Below are 17,243 nucleotides of genomic sequence, written 5' to 3' on the forward strand. Positions count from 1 at the left end.
CTCCTCCAGCCCGCCACCCTGACCTTTACTAATGATTCCTCACCATGTTAATAAAGGTGAAATTGTCACTTAACATTAGCCGTTGTCTGGTGTTTCTTGCAGCGGGCGACATTGTCAGATAACTCGGTCCTCATTAAAACCGGGTCTTTTAAAAACTCTGGTTAAATGGAGACGGATTAGGAAAGCCAGCAGGATTTATTTCTGTTACAGCAGTAACACTAAACAAGGCTTGATTTGGGTTTCACTGAGCCTTTGGCCTCCATGACACTGTTTTGTGTCAGAGTGGGTGCTGATTTGTTTTCATCCATCAAATGTGAAATGTCACTTATGCGTGTGAGGAAAAAAGGCAATTCATAAATGTGGCGGCACAGCTGTGGACATGGAAAGTCAAGATGATATGGAAAGAATTGTTCATTTTCTCTGTAAGATGCTGTTCTTCACTTATAAACTTTGCATGTGGCACTGTCGGAATCAATTCTTCATTTTCATAAACAACATATCAAGCTTTTGGATCAATATTGCTGCAATATAATCTTATATTACAGTCATTTTGTTTAAAATGGAAATGTGTGAAACAGGGTTAAATGTTGTCACAGAGGTCATGTCCTCTGGGGGTTTTATCAACCTGATTGGTGGGAGACATGTCAACTTGTCCAGGGGAAAAACATACAAACAAATAATGACTTTATAACACAGTACAGCACAGTTGAAAAAATGCAAAATACATATTCATAGGAGACGGTATTATATCTGACAGATATGGTCCATTTATATTTAATTTATCTGCCTAAAACTACATTATAGTGTATTATAAACAGAAACAGAAATACAAAACATGCAGTCTATTCAAGAATAACACAGTGCTTTCCAGTGCCAGGAAAAGAGTGGTTAAGCAATCCTAACTCTCAAAAGCACGTTTCAGATAAGTGTAATGTTACTAGATGGCGGATTATCATGTTTAATATCCTTGTTAATAAGTGTCTGACCACAAGAAAAAGAAATGTGTTGTCAGAAGTGGGATTTGAACCCACACCTCCAGAGGAGAGTGCGACTTGAACGCACGCCAGCAGCTGCGGGAGCGACCGTCCAACATTTCACAGTGTTGGAGGATGACGGCCAATCAAATCCGCGGCTCCAACATTCCCCCACCAATCGCCTTCGCCCAGCTCTAACATTTGACCAATCACGACGGAGAAATGTTGGGCGGAGCCGAGCGGTGCCGAGAAGATTTGCGGTCACCTTCGTTGTTTTAGAGGGAGTGACAAAAGATGTCGGACAACGAGTGAAATGGCGAGTATTTACACATTTATAACACTGCTGCACACACTAAAACTTTATATAGACGAGTAATTTCACCAGTTGTGTTAAATTACATGTCTGACATGTTGCCTTCTGTCGCGTTTGCTGACATCCATGTTAACGATGAAGGAATGTTAGCTTTGCTAGCTTGATTTTGCCCATTCACAAGACTAATTCTAGTGTTTTTCATGTGATAAACACTCGTTTTCATAGCTGGAGATATACTTTAATTGTGTCCATTTAGTGTTACATGTATCCCTTACACAAACAAAGTCGTACATTGTTTGTTAAGGGAAGTTCACTGTCGGGGTGGGGGAGGGGTGGTCTTAGTGGTATCCTGAGCCCACAGTGTCGTGCGATTTAGGGGCCGTCCACACGGGCGAAAACGATCTTTTTTTTCTCCGTCTTCCTCGTCATCGTTATATTTGCGTTATATTTTATATAATATTTGCGTCCATACGGATCCACTGAAAACGACCGAAAACGCTGTAGTTCATATTCCAGGCATCTAGGTGGCGCTTGACATTCGCCAAAAACGGAGAAGAAGATACGGAGTATGCGCATTAAGCTTGCGCGCTGTAAACAGACAGTTGACGGAGAAACCGAACACAACAAGAAGAAGATGAAAATGGCTAGTGCAAGGAAACCAGAATCATTTGTGTGGACCGTAAATGAGGTCGAACTGCTGCTGCGACTCACACTCAACTACAAGGCGAGTAAGTTGCAAGAAAGGCTCAATATCTTCTGCTGCACGAACACGAGCATGTAGTCCGCCATTGTTGTTGTTGTTGTTGTTGTTATGGGACGTCGCGGGGTGGGGCGATCGCGTCACCCTTTTTGGAAAGTACGCGGATTCGCCGTCCACATGAAAACGGGAAGGCTGCGTTTTCGGATTTCTCCACCTTGAGACCCGTTTTCAAAAAAAAGTGCGTTTTCAGGCGCTGCGTTTTTCAGGATCCGTATGGACGTTCGGCCAAAACGATGCAATACGTGTGCGTTTTCGAAAAAAAAAAAACCGTTGTCGTCTGGACGGGGCCTTGGAACACTTCTGAGAAGATGACTCGTTAAAACTTCATTCTGTTTTAATAAGATTATTCAAACTGTAACTTTATATTTCCCGCAACATACCATAAGAATACATATTTATAATATAAATCAGGTTAATTCTACAGCTGAGTTACAAACACAGATGCAATCAAAGCCTAGTTGGCTTTGGTTGTCATGGTCTAGCTCTCATGTTCCAGTATTCACGTTGTTTTAACTTATTTAAAAAAATGTTAATGCATTTATGTCACCAAAGGCAACATCTTCCAAGTCCCACAAGGCGATGGTGGACTCAGAGTCGATGTCCCACCTGAGAAAGTTTGGCCGGCAGGTGGAGGAAACAGGCCAGCTCCCAGGCAGAAGAGGTGGTATGCCCTTTATCAGATGGTATGAGTATATTTAGTATATTCACTGTATACAGTATATTGTATTCATTGTTATTTACTCTCATGATATATTTAACTCATCATGATTTGTGTAAAATGCAATAAAAGCCATGTTCCTATGAGTTCATAAACATGTCATGAACAAACAATTTGCATTAGATCTGTGTAACTACACAAATGAAAATCAGTGATTTAATCTGTGGTTGTCTCAATCAAATGTGCAACTTTAATTTTTAGATCGAGAAATGTCCAATGCAGACACCAAGACAGAGGTCTTTCTTCGGTCAAGAGAGGCAGTGTGTGTTTTCATTTTCACACGCAGAAGGTAACACTGGTCAATTCAATACTTAAGTTTTGTGTGTATTAGTACACAAGCTAATTTGTGATTTTATATACTTTGCCATGTCCTGGCACTGTACAGCACAGAGTGTGTGGACTTCCTCCAGTAAGAATATTTTATAATTTGATATTTGGTAATGTCCTTCTAGGGACCAGTGCCAACAGCTTGAGTTTTCAGGCATACCTGCTGGAGGGACTCCATACGTGGAACCATGACCGTGGTAGTGCTTCCCTGTCTACTGCACTGTCACCTTTACGCAGCTACTCGAGTGACCTGCGTCACTGCGTGAACAAGCACAACGGGAAGCTGTTCGGCAAGAAGGTGGCACCAGAGTTCTGTCCACCCTCACGTTACACTGGTAAGCATTTGTGAACACAGTGGTATTCAACTCAGTTTTAAAATCCTTTATTAACACTGTAAAATATCCACTTTACTTCAATTATTTCAGGTGTTCCGGCAGACTGGTCAGGCAGAGGAGACAGCTGAGTTAATTGAACAGATTGAGGATGATGTGGAAACAGATGAGGGCTTCGCTGACATCCCAGACGACCCCACGGTGGCTGACCTGGAGGTCCCTCAGGTTGCAGCGTCTCTTACTCCTGGTCCCTCATCCAGTCTGGTGTCCACCGTCTCGACATCTGGCATGGCTCCTGGCACATCGACCCTGAGCATGGGCACATCCTCAGCAGTTTTCGGCACATCCACCATAGCTACTGGTATGGTTGAACTATTCAAAATACTAGTGAAATTGCAATATGACCAAGTGCATTGACGAAACAGCATTAAAATGATGTAGTGCAGTGCTGCAGAAATGCCTGGCCTACAAATCATGTTCCCCAGAATATGTTCATTTGGTACAGACCCCAACAAATGTTGCATCATCATGATTATAATAGTTTTTTGCAGTGAAAATTTAAACTGTGATGCTGTAATATCTATACAAAATGATCTTGTTGTGATTTTTCCTTACTATTTCCTGCATCCCTACTTCCTTTAAATAAACTGTGAAGGTTGTAAGGTTTGCTACTTTCTTATTTGCACAGGCTATGATGACCAAAATGTTCCTGGATACCAGCACGTGGACAGACTGGCTGAGTATCTGGTGAAGCTTCGGGAGCAGACCTCTCTCTGTCTCACCAAGCAGCAGACCAGTGCAATCATAGCACTGTGGGAGAAGCTGGATGAAGGTGACAAGCAGCGGTTGATTTATGAAGCACGACACCAGGGGAGACTTTTGAGTGGACGGTTCAGGACACAGAAGAAGCCCTCACAAACTCCTGGCGTGGAGAGCACCACCCGTCACATGTTAAGTGCAAGTAGTGCAGCTGCTCAGTGGCCTAACTGCTGTCGGTTGGTGGAGAACAGTTTTAATAGACTCTGCAACCTCCACCAAGGCCCGGTGAGGAAAGGCAAGGGAGCTGTCACAAGGAGGGCCTTAATTCTGAGGGACTACCACAAAATCAGGCAGCTTGTTGTTGGCAACTCCCTGGTGATGCAGGGATCAGAGATTCAGCTGGTAGAGGTGAACCAGAACACCCTAATCCAGTGGCACAACAGCAGGCAGAAGAGGCAGGAGCTCTCTGTGCTGCTTCAGGGTACTGTGTTGCCCTCCCTGAGTCTGAGGAGCCTCTTCAGGAGGCAAGAGCACTCCCTGCTGAGCCCAGGTCAGCTCGACAGGAGCACCAGTACCAGCTGCCGGAGAGCACAGCAGGTCAGGCACAACAGAGGCCGACAGCTTCTAGTCACCCCATCATGCCAAAGGCACCAGTGAAGAGGCTTGTGCTTGCCACGCCCCCAGCACCTCAGATCAGGACAAACTCTTCCTCATTTTGTCCCATTGGTCCTTCCTGCACCAGTTCAGGGCACCAACCCACAAATAACTGAGCCCAACACCACAGCGGAGTCTGGACCTCCACTAAAGAGGCCCTACAGGAGAACAGTGGAGGCAAACACATGCAAAAGGTGTGGCCAGTTCCGCACTGCTGACACTGGACACAGCCAGTATCGTGGCAGAGTGTATTGCCCTGCGTACGAAACACTCACCAAACAGCAGTGGTTGGAGGAAATGAGAAAGAAATTCTCTTAATAGCATGTAATATATTGTAAATAAATAATCCTTGTAAATAATAGTTAAATTGTAAATAGTTTGAAATATTCTTTGTTATATTATTATCCTGTTAAATAGTTGTATGATAACTCAATATTTCTACATTTGAAAAAGAAAAGTTGAATGATATATATATTGTAAATAGCTGATAATGGTAATTGAGGTAAAGTTTAGTTTGGCTTAGTTGTTACTTAAATGTTGTTTATTGAAGTATGGATACTGTTGTGTGAAAAGATCTGTTTTTCTATATGTTGATTGTTTGTTGTATTTGTTGCACTTTTCATGGTCTGTTGTACTTTAATCTTTCCAAAGTTTGTTTCTTTTCTCCTTGAACAAACAAAGCTGGTGTACACCAAATGTACAAGTGGATGTTTTTAAGGATGATTATGACAACATTCAACAACAGTAACAGTTTGCAATTTAATTAACTTGACGACTCTTGAAAGAACACCATGCTATTTCATTTTAATTTATTGTTATACAGGAGAAGATTCAGTTGTTACAGTTTTGTTACAGTGTTATGCAGCACCTCAGCAGCATGTTTTTTGTCTCTATGAAAACAGAGAGAAAGAAACATGCTCAGAGGAGGCTTTTTTATTACTGATAAATGATGGAGGTGGTCTCTGGTAAACATGAGGAGGAATTTCAGAATGACAGTCAGCAATTGAAAGATGTGCCACCCAAGTGATGAGCCTTTGTCAGTGGGCATTCTGGTCCTTAAGGATGGTGGGAGAAGAACACCGATACTGTGTTGTGAAATGATAATATAGAGTTGTATATTTGTGATATAACAACATTATGAGTGCAACTGTAAGACCTGATCCGATCAAAACATGCGAAAAAAAATGTATTTGTCAGAAGTGGGATTCGAACCCACGCCTCCAGAGGAGACTGCGACCTGAACGCAGCGCCTTAGACCGCTCGGCCATCCTGACATGAGAGGTGATGCAACATATGAAAATATCAATGTTAGCCCGTATTTCATATTTTTTTCCAGGTTATTTTAAATATATTTAAATTAAACGTGCTACAAACATCCGAATCGTCTTCTTAAATGTCTGCAACCGCGCGTAACTACACTGAACTGTGTAGACACGTTTATTAGAGCGTTACGAGGAGTCTCCTTTCAGCATAACAACATTATTAGCATGTTTAAAGCCTTTAATGACTCTCACACGCAGTTCTGCCTTCACCAGGGAACAAGTGGAAGGTGAGAGTTCAACTTATTATCGTCTGACAAAATAAAAAGACGATAAAAAAGAAAAAAAAAATGTCCAAGGTCGTCACAGCACCATTGACAGTTTCATTTAACGCGAGGCTAATGTTCCTTTTAAGCTAACACTAACAGTTTGACGTCCTTTTTTATTATCAGCTTGTGAGTGAAATATTCATTCATAATGGCCGCACCAGTCCATTAAATTAAGTATTTCGAATGCATTTCTTTACACACATTCTTCTTGGGATTCATCTTGGCACATTTGCTGTCTTTAAGTACAATTCTTTGAGCTTGAACGCAGCGTGAGTTTGTAATGAGTTGACCACCAGCAGGTCAAATGTATTGAAGCGGTTAATAAAGAGGTTTAAAAAAAGAACATATTTCCTCCAAAAGACTGCGAATGCTGGTGTTGTTAGGAGTCCAAGATCTGTGGTGATATATAACAGGAAAACTGCAAAAACGTTGAAAGGTATAATAGAAACGTGGGGTTTTTTTTGTAGGGTCGGAAGCAATTTTTAAAGGTATTTTTCAATTTTCTCAATGGAATACTTTAAGACTTCAACTTCTCTAACAGGCAGGCTTTGAGTCATACATTTTGACCAGAAAAAGCATTGCGAAACATCTTTCAAGGGCTAGGCGGTTGACGTAAAACATAAAAAGGCATTCTGATGTATAAAATATGCGGTATATGAATACAGTACAATACACAGAGAGGTAAAAAAAAACAAAAAAAAAAAACGGTGCGATTACAGCGAAAAACCTAATAAAATGATAAATTATGATATGCAGATCATTCTACAGAGAGGTGGGACAACATAAAAGAACAATCAAGAAAAATATTAAAGGAGCAGTGTGTAGTTTTGGGAAGGACATTTTATTCAGATGAGAAAGATCTTTATTGGGTGATGTTTTTTTTTATTGTCAAAACAAGCTAAATAAGCAAACCGTTTTGTTCTAATGACTGATTAAAGTGAGTAAACAAACTGACCTTAAAGGACAACACAGTTTCATATTGTATGTGGCGGACCCTGCCACTTTTCTAGCATCAAACAGTGTTCTAAAGACTTTATATTCCTCTGAGAACAGTTTGTTTATGAATTTACCTCATTACAATATTAATGAGATAATAATACAAACTCAGAAATATATATCTTTTTCTATATCTGAATAAACAAGCTGTTCTCAGAGGAAAACAAGGTGCTAGAACACTGTGTGAAGCTAGACAGGTGGCAAAGTCCGCCACATATAAACAAAATAAAACAATGCGATACTGTGTTGTCCTTTAAGGTCAGTTGTTTACTCAGTTTATTCAGTCATGAAAACAAAAGTGTTTGTTAATTAGTCTGTTTGTTTAGGCGCGAAAGAGTCAGTCAGTGATTAGAACATCTCTTCAAAAACGACATAATGCACCTTTAAGACCTTTATTGTTCAGACCTTCAAGATGTTTTTTTTCTCTTGTTTTCTCTCCCGCAGCTTTGGGGGGCCATCAGAAAGCGCCATCCGTCATCTCTACGCCTCCATCACGTTGGGCGCGGACGCCTCACATGCCTGTCATCCTGGAAATCTGCATCCTGGCAACCCCTCCCCCCTCCCCCGGGTGAGTCCACACATGTTGGCCCACGTCTCAGTTTAAAAACAGAGATTTAATGAAGCCGAAAACGAATGGTTTAGTGTCCCACACCGCAGCAGCATCTGGTTGTTTTATAACGCCACTGATCTGATGTGGGGTTTTTTGTTTGTTTTTTTTGGCGACAAACAGGGGACAGTTGTGATTATCTGCTGGGTGAAAAAAAAAATCGAAGTGGTTTGTGCGTGGAACGAGCAAAAACATCATAGTAAAAACAGAGAGATTATGAGAGAGACGACACACTCACCTGCTCCGGCTCTGGCCTACTCAGCACTAATGACTGTGTGATTGGATTATCCGGGCTTTTAGCAGCATCACAGCTGCAGCTGACAGAGAGGCTAACCTGCAGGGGTCAAGCTGGGGTCAACAAGTGGTTGGCAGGGTGGTGACCTTTTGCGTCTAAGACGAGGCCTTCGGGCAGGAGCGTAGGAGAGGCTGGGGTATGAAAGGAGAGGAGAGGGCTTCTTGTTTAGCTGATTGGTGACAGACAGGATCCCCGTTTCTGGGAATTCAGAAAAGAGGAGGATGAGAGAGGAGGATGGTGGAGGGAGACGGGAATGCGTCGTGACAGTAAAGCCTCGCAGACACTGCTGGCCTCCCGGTGACTCCACTGTACTCTGGAAACACAAACAAACAGGGCTGCCACCGTCGGCTCCTTCCACTTTTTCTCCCCCTTTTCTCCCCTCTCTTTCATCGCCCGAGTCTTTCCGTCCGAACACCTCCAAACTGAAGGATATCATTTCTTTCATCCTTCTGTTCAGAGCCAGCAGGGATTTTTTTTTTTTTTTTTTTCTAAAGCACTAAATGGAATATTTAACACGTGGGCCACGTTTACCACTTGATATTACATCACCATCAGACACTCACAAGTGCATTCCATGTTAGCGTGTTTTATGATTCACCACGTAAATGTTGGAGGCTGCAGGTGATGAAACGGATGAGTCCAGTTGGCTGAGAATAGCCGCCCGTGAGACAATTCCCTGCGGGGGATTTGTCTCTGCATTAGTTTTAGACCAGAGGATGATGACCGAGTCTATTAGAGCGAGTAAATGACAATATTCTCCAGTGATTAGTTCCAGCGCATATTTACACACAGACACGGGCAGATTCACACGCTGATCCAATCAACTGAGGGAGAATATTCACAAATGTGCTCTCGGCTTGTCGGCGGCATCAGACCTCTTTTTTTGGGCATTCAGGGGCTCCGTAGTGAATGTGAAAGAAACCCACTTTGTTTCTCTCTCTCGTCTGTGGCTGTAGCCGAGTTACTTTGAAATATAGGATTTTTTTTCCACTTAAAAAAACATCTGGGATGATATTATAAATGGCTGTAACATGCTTAGAAATGGTCAGATGTAGACAAAAAAAAAATCATATTGAAGTCTAAAACAACCAAGTCTATCTTTTTAAATTATAAACTAAACTAAACTAAACTTTCTGAGTTCACTGAGGGGAAAAAACACTGTATTTGACTGCCATTTTTAAAGATTTTGTTAAATAGGTCCATTCTCAGACAAAGCAAATGTAAAATTGGGACTTTATATGAGCCAGAATTCAACCTGAGCCTCTCCTGAGTCAAATGGCATATGACACCTGATGCTGTCTGCTAGAATAGGTGAGGAAAAACAAAAAATAAATATAGGAGAGTCAGGTGCACCTAAGTCTGTTCCAGGTCTTGGAGCGTAATGGGAAGGTACCTGCAGAACAATTCACGTCAGCTCCTGAAGGGCGATAAAGCACGGAGACATGGGTGTTCAGATGGATTTAACTGTAAATTCATTGCACCTTTAGACTGAATGTGTCACACCTCTGTAGTCTTTGCACAAAGTGTGTAAAGAAATGTAAGAAAATAAGTCCCTGAAGCTGGAAAAAAACACTAATGAAGATTCTTAGTTTTGGATAAAATATTTATCACACTTTTTAGTCATTATTCTAGGTGGTGTAATGCTCCTGGCGTGCACACATGTTGTCACGCACCTCTGCACCGTTTCTCTTGGCGCCCTCAACTTCTTTCCCCTCTCTTCTGTCTGTATAACGACTCCACTCATTTTGAATCCAAGTCAGTTCCTGAATAGAGATAAATTATGTGAACAGTCAGCTGAATTTAATTGTATATTTATTGTATTTTTTTTATATATATATCTAATGTATGTTTTTTTGTAAAACTCTCAACACTCTTTGTCTAAACTTCTATCTGAAATGTAAAAAAAAAAAGAAAAAGACACGTTTGTGAGGCTTTCACTGAGCGCTCGTTGAGTTGAACAAATATGACGCATGCAAATATGACTTTTTAATATTTTCAGATGTTGTAATGTGTGTTTGCGCCATTTACCCACTCGTCTTTCAACTCCCCCCCCCCTTTTCTAATCATCTTTTAATCATTTAGAATTTTAGATTTTCAAAAACCTTTTTTGTGTGATGGACTGTTTTTTGTGTTTTATGATAGCGGCACACTTGCTTGTCACAAATGTCCTCTTCAGAGATGAATGAAGCATTTTGGATTTAATTAAATTGATGATTTTGACTCTTGACTTCGATTTTTAGGAAGGTTGAGATTCTTGAATGGCGTTTTTTTTTGTTAAGAAAAAATTACACAGCAAGGAATTTAAGATGTTTTGCTTATTTTCTTAATGAGAAAAAACAGGGTTTCGAAAAAAAATATTAAGAAAAAAATTGTAAAGTGAGTGTTTATATCATTGTGTTGAGGTATTGTTCAAAATGGAAAGATGGACGTTAAAGCAATGAAACGTCACTTCTTGGAGAAAGCGACAATATTTAACAATCTGGGAAAGTTGCTTTAAAAATAAGAATAAAAATTTGAATAAATCTCAAATTTAAGACAAACAGCTGATGATCCTCTATGTCTGATCACTTTAAACCCACCTAAATAAGTCTTTCTATTGCCTCTAACACTGGAAAATACAGTAAACAGAATCAGAAGCTCTGCAAAAAAAGACATTTATACGTGCAAACAAATCATAATCTAAACCTATGGAGGCCGTAGCTGCTGTGATTTCCAGCAAGAATGGGAGCTTCAGGCTTTTTACCCAGACTCTGCCGCTGTGAAGCCAGTATCCACTCTGTCAGGCCGCATACATCCTCATGTGGCTGCAGCTGCTGGTTTTCCCCCCTGAGCTCTGTAGGTGTCACTCTAACTCTGTGATCTGCCACCTGTTGCTCCGCCGCATTTCTTCAACAGGTTCCTCCGTCTGCACTGAGCTCTGAATGTTACATCTGCAGGGGAAGACGCTTGAACTTCAGATTTAGGTGAAAAAATGGAATAAATTGAAGTCTTTTTATCTTGAAAGAGGAATGTAAAACAATAGAGCTGGTTTATGTCACGAAAACAGTCAGTTTTCTTATTATTTTGGAAGATTAAAATTAGTCATTCAACAGGCACTCATGCCAGACTTAACTCTTTATAAGAAGTTTCAAAAATAGATAAAAACAGCCACTGTGCGCCCAAAGAAAACACCAGACACACTGTCAGTGTCTTTTGCCCCATCTCCTGTAACGGCAGCTACATCACAGTCTCACAGTGATGATGTCAGGAGGGGAAGCCGTCTGCTGAACCCGGCACAAAGTGGCACAGACGGGCCTGATCGCCGTCTCCGGGTCATGACAGGAGAGGAAGCGGGGTGTCTGGTCATGGTGGGCACACAGTGGCACTGTCTGCAGCTGAACACTGAACGCACACACACACACAGACTGGAGTTTACACAGATACATTCACACACACACACACACACACACAGTCAGCAGACTCTGGCCTGGCTGGCGCAGCAGCTGACAGACTGATACTGATCGAGGCAGCTGTCTGTCTGTCGAGATGAGTATTATTTTTTAAAGAGCATAAATTAGCATAAATGTTGTTGTCGCACAAAAAAAAATTATCTGATTACCACTCGCTCTTAAAATCATAACTCGCCGCTCGCTCTAGTCACCTCGACTTGATTGGTGCTTATTTTCTCTTCAGTAAACGTCAGAGCTGATTTGTTCTTATCAGTGCGGAACATCATTTGACCTGATTGCAGACACACTCTGATTTCTCCTCGACGCCGCTTTTAAATGCAATCACACAATCCCACTGTAGCCAAAAAAAAAAAATGCTAACGCCACGCTGAATACAAGTAAAAGTAAAATATGTGAGGAATATCAGCACTCATTCTGGCATAAAATGTTCCCTGTTGGTGTGTTACTATTACATCTGATGTTTTTAGATTAATACTACTGCTGTGGATAGAAAGTTGAGCTAATTTTAACTCTATTATATGTTAGTTTAATCTACAACAATGCCTCATATTCTATAAGATCACCACATGTTGTTGTGTCGCAGTCCTTCAAGAACTGTAAAACTCTCTTAAGTCGCCTTCTCATAAGAAAAACAGCCCGTTTCCAGCTTTGTAACAATATTTTCTAGCTAATCAAGGCTTCATACTTCAAGATTCATAAGAAAAAGTGTGATTCGGAGACACTGAATTTGGAGATAAATGGTTTTCACTGGTCAGGAAGGGTATGAAAAAATTGTACTCTGAAAAGTAACAAGTAACTAAAGCTGTCAGATAAATGAAGGGGAGTGAAAGGAATGTGACGTAGTGGAATAGAAGCATAAAGTTGCCTAAAATGTAAATGCTCAAGTACGATAAAAGTATCCAGAATTTGTACTCGAGTAAATGTAAGTATCATTCAATCGCTTCATATTATCGTTTCTGTTTTAAGCGACAATTATCTCACATTTATATCCATTTTGTATCTCCAAACGAGCTCCAAGCTGCCAAAGATTCAAATAATTATGTTCCTCAGAGGAGAGTTGGCAGCCGATGATCCTGTGAGATTTATTATCCAAACTTTTTAAAATGCATAAACAACGAAGGATTTTAACTATGCTTCTCTGGAGGGGGAAAACAGTAGCTGCGGGCCCTTAAAGGGCAAAGGTCAAGACCAGGCTGGAACGAGGGGCCTTCTCTGGTGTTTGTTCGATAAATAAATGATTAGAGCTCACATCGCCGCCTCCTCTCTGTGAAAGTACTGAAAGTACTGAGATGAAGCCGGCCACATCTTCTTCTCACACTCACGTCTCTCTGTTCGGCTCTTTCTCGTCCTTCGAGTTCACTCTCTCCTCACAAGGTCACATTTTCAGTGCAGCGCATACCGACTGTAAGAGCAGATGCATTCAGGAATAAAAGGTCCATTTAAAGTGAAAGTCCTGCCTTTTAACGTGTTTTAAATTACAATATCATCCGATGAATGTACTCAAGTATTAGGAAAAAACATAAAAAAGCACTCACTTTGAGTTAGAGACAAAAATGTATCTTAATGAATTTTTTATCTTTGATTCATTAACTGGTGATCAGAATTTAATTGTAGCTAAGGTTAGTAAAACGATGTTTATATCACTAAAGCTTTGTTATTATATAAGTGTTAAAGTGTTAGATAATAGGTAAAGAAAAAGGCCCTGGTATGTCCTTAAAATATCCTTATTAACATAAAAAATCTATTTAGTGTTAATAAAAGCATCATAAACATTTATTTATGTTCATTATTAGAAAGTAGGACATTTACAAACACCTAAAGGTAACTATAGTGAGTTAAACTAAATACATGTTTTTGTTAGTTAAATTGTTTTATAGAGTTATAAGAAACTCATCAGGCTTTTATCAAGTTTCTATGTGTCTATAAACTGTAATCAAGTTATTTTATAACATAGCAATAAACTTGTTTAGTATCTAATTAAAAACACTTAATTATTGACTCTAACTATAGATTTATCAACATAATATTGTTCATAAGTATCTTATCAGGACATAAAGTTGACTTTTGCGTTTCCCATTTTTTATACGTTGTCTGATGGTTTAATTTATAAGAATCAACATTTATGAGCTCATGTATTTTCGTTTTTTTTTGGTTGAAAATCCAGAAAGAGCACAATTGTTCTGTATTTAACATTTTTCATCTTTTAATTAGTACGGATGAAAACAAAACAAACCCTAAAAAGACCAAACAGGACAAAAACACATTTTTAAAAAAAGCAAGAAAAAGGTAAAAATGTTAAGGGCGAATTCCAAAATGCACCGTCCTTTATTAAAACCTCATGTATTTTCAAATGATCTAAATCTGCTATGAAACTAACAAATATAGTATGAAATATACAAGACAGAAACATAAAATGGGAGTACAACTACTGAACTTGAGTGCAGCACTTAATTTAATGTAGATATAAAATATTTTTTGAACCCTGAGAGCTTCCAAGTCAATTACACTCGATTCATCTGACTTATTCATGTGCAACAGATGATTTCCCTCGCGGCGCACAAAGACCGCTGGCTGTCGAAGATTCGCAGCGCCGATGGTCATACTGTGAAAATCTTTGCAATAAAAGCTGGAAAATTCAAGGTTAAAGGTGGCGACGCGATGACACCAGAGCTGAGAAAAAAAAAAAAATCTGCATTCACCACCAAGGCCACACCCATTCCTCCCCCCTCTCTCTGTTTCTTTCTTTATCTGTCCATCCCGCCATCGTGCCATCACTCCTCCCTCTTTTGCCGCATCGCATACACAAACACCTCTCTGAATTTCACATTTAATGTAATGTCCTCTCTGTCATCCTTACCTTGCATGCCCTGTTGCTCTTCCTTCCTCTGTCCCTCTTTCTGTCCATGTTGTCCAAGAAATCCTCTCCCTTTGCTGGTTTCTTTTTCCAACTTTTCTCTCCCCAAAATGATGAGAGTTTACAGCTTGTCCTCCCTCGAGATTTCCATCCCTCCCACGCCGGCCCCTCCTCGCTCAGACTTCTTCTCCTCCTCCCGCTGTCTCCCAAAATCTTCCTATCCATCCCTTTTTTCCCACCTCAGTCTTTATTCACTCTTCATCTTTTTTCCCTCCCTCCTCCACCTCCTGGCCTCTGTGCAGCTGGTGGGGCCCTTCCATTAGTCCTGACATGCAGAGGCACTGATTCTGTAAAGGTCGCGACCCCTCGCAGCGGGCTTCGCCAGGGCTTAGTCCTGCACACTCACACATCTGCGTACCCCGGGATGCCCGCTGCATGCATAACTCACCCTTCACACAACACACACACACACACACTCACACCAGTATATATACATAGTGACATAAAAATGCACAAACGTGGATATACACACACACACTCGCGCACACACACACACAACTCTGGCCCGCTTTCATCATGCTGACAAGACTGAACCCCTCCCTCAATAGCACCAACTGACTGCACAGCTGCTGTGGTTGTAAGTGTGTGTGTGTGTGTGTGTGTGTGTGTGTGTGTGTGTGTGTGTGTGTGTGTGTGTCTGAGTCAGATGTGGAGTGGGAGAAATCCTGCTTAATTGGACTGCTGCAGGCTTGGGAAAGACCTCGCTCTCGACTCCTCTCCCTCTTTTTCTCACCCATCCATACCTCTCTCTTCATCAGCACACCATCGTCCACCTGCACTCGTTTTGTCTCGTGTTTATTTTGGGATCGCCGCAGCGGTTGTACAGTATCGCCGCGGTGAATGCAAGGTGCGCAGGAAGCTGCGTGTCCCTTCACAAAGCACCAATTGTTCACCATATAACTATATTATGACCTTTGTATCAAATAATCTTTGGAAACAGATTTCAACCAGGACAGAAAACTTTCTTTAAAAGCGAACAGATCAAAGCTGCAAGAAAGATCAGCAAGAAAAAATACTACAAAAAACACACACACCCCAGCCACAGCTTGTTCACCCTGCTGCCGTCTGGCAAAAGATAGGAAAGTATCTGCTGTCGTACCACTGGACCACACAGCAGCTTCACTCCTCAGGCTGTGAGACTTCTCAGCTCATCATCAGTGCTTAATTTTCTTAAATAGATGCATCACAAAGGACACAGTTTAGTTTTTTAAACCCTTAATGTTTTAAAAAATGATTCGAAATGCAGCTTGTAATCTTTAAAGGGGAACTATGTCGTTCTTGGAAAAGAAATTCAAACTCTGAATTTTAATATTTACAATATCAATAAGGTAATAATACAAACAAAATATTTATTTTTTCCATAATTGAATAAACAAGCTGTTCTCTAAGGTCCTCAGAACACTGTTTAAAACTAGGAAGGTGGCAGGGTCCGCCACATATAAACAAAGGAAAACAGTGTGAAACTGTGTTGTCATTAAAGGTCAGTTTGTTTATCCAGTTCATACAGATATGAAAAGAAAGACAGTTTGTTTATTTAGTTTTTTAGGTGTAGAAAACAAAAATTAAAAATCAGTTAATGAACAGCTTTCTCTTCTGATTAAAATTTCTAAACCAAAACTACAGTTTAAAGTTGTTGAAATTCTACACATTCTGGTAAAGTGTTGAACTTCTCTGCATTCAAATTGGCTGTTTTCAGACTTTAAGCAGTCAAGTCTTTATGAAACCACATGTTGCATTCCTTGACACTGAAGGGTATTAAACGTAATAACCTTTTTTAATTAAAACAGACATTTTTAATGACCCTAAATAGAGTTAATACATCTTCCGCTGGACATATTGTAAATAAAAAATATATCATAATTGGTAACACACTATAACCATCATTAATAAATGGTAAATGTATAGCAAAATGCTTTATAAACTATTTATTAAGCAATTCTAAAGTGTTATCAGTTGCAGCTTTATAATAAACAATTTCTCAGTGAATGGATTATAAAGCATTTCATTGTGTGTTAACAGGGAAATGACTATTAACTAAAGTTTAATGAACTATTCATTTACTAATCCTTTACTAATGATGATTATTATAAAGTGATTATATTAACATAGTTCTCTTCCGTTTCCAACAAAGTGATTTGTCCAGATTAATTCAGTGTTGATTGTGCATTAAGTCAGTTACACACTTGAGACAAGGAAATTAAAGTAATGCAACATTAAATATTTTCCATGTGCAAACATTTTAAATCATCTGTTGGATGTGTGGCACAATTATTTCATTCCTTAAAGTGCTTTACCTACAATTAATTAAGTTAATTTTTAAAATTATCTAATTTCACGCGAATGGTGTAATTTTACTTATCTTTCAGGCAATCAATAAAGAAAAACCTCTGCATGTTCAAATACGGAAAAAGTGACAAAACATGATGATGCATCTGAACGAAACCCAAACATTTACCTCACTGAATACACCTTTAGCCTTTCGTAGTTTTGTATTACTGGACTCTTTTATTCTTATTTGGCTTGTAAGTTGAGGATCAGTATTGTACCATTCCAACAA

At 40.1% G+C, this 17,243-nt stretch overlaps 1 protein-coding gene, 2 long non-coding RNA genes and 1 other non-coding gene across 5 annotated transcripts; 2 read left to right on the forward strand and 2 right to left on the reverse strand.

The window, feature by feature from the left end:
- Positions 1 to 2,464: 2,464 nt before the first annotated feature.
- Positions 2,465 to 3,175, forward strand: LOC115589136 (uncharacterized). Its single transcript, XR_003985486.1, has 3 exons — positions 2,465 to 2,730; positions 2,967 to 3,054; positions 3,151 to 3,175. It is a non-coding gene; the product is annotated as an uncharacterized LOC115589136 (long non-coding RNA).
- Positions 3,176 to 3,214: 39 nt separating this feature from the next.
- On the forward strand, positions 3,215 to 6,288 carry LOC115589227 (uncharacterized). Its single transcript, XM_030430019.1, has 3 exons — positions 3,215 to 3,427; positions 3,518 to 3,785; positions 4,113 to 6,288. Exons 2-3 carry the CDS (start codon positions 3,713 to 3,715, stop codon positions 4,838 to 4,840), a joined length of 801 nt encoding a protein of 266 aa, XP_030285879.1. The 5' UTR covers positions 3,215 to 3,427; positions 3,518 to 3,712; the 3' UTR covers positions 4,841 to 6,288.
- Positions 6,029 to 6,111, reverse strand: trnal-cag (transfer RNA leucine (anticodon CAG)). The gene has a single exon. It is a non-coding gene; the product is annotated as a tRNA-Leu (tRNA).
- Positions 6,289 to 7,732: 1,444 nt separating the features above from the next.
- Positions 7,733 to 14,770, reverse strand: LOC115589228 (uncharacterized). 2 transcript variants are annotated; one of them, XR_003985495.1, is made up of 3 exons: positions 14,630 to 14,770; positions 8,267 to 8,454; positions 7,733 to 8,168 (listed from the first exon to the last, which is right to left on the reverse strand). It is a non-coding gene; the product is annotated as an uncharacterized LOC115589228 (long non-coding RNA). The 2 variants fall into 2 exon arrangements; XR_003985494.1 differs by having other exon boundaries at positions 8,267 to 8,521.
- Between the last annotated feature and the right edge of the window lie 2,473 nt (positions 14,771 to 17,243).

Source organism: Sparus aurata, chromosome 10, assembly GCF_900880675.1.
Source record: "Sparus aurata chromosome 10, fSpaAur1.1, whole genome shotgun sequence".
Lineage (NCBI taxonomy): Eukaryota > Metazoa > Chordata > Actinopteri > Spariformes > Sparidae > Sparus > Sparus aurata.

Coding starts and splice junctions, on each gene's coding strand:
- LOC115589227 (XM_030430019.1), top strand. CDS start 3,713: ATGGCTCCTGGCACATCGACCCTGAGCATGGGCACATCCTCAGCAGTT. Junction 3,786..4,112: donor CACATCCACCATAGCTACTG/GTATGGTTGAAC, acceptor TTATTTGCACAG/GCTATGATGACCAAAATGTT.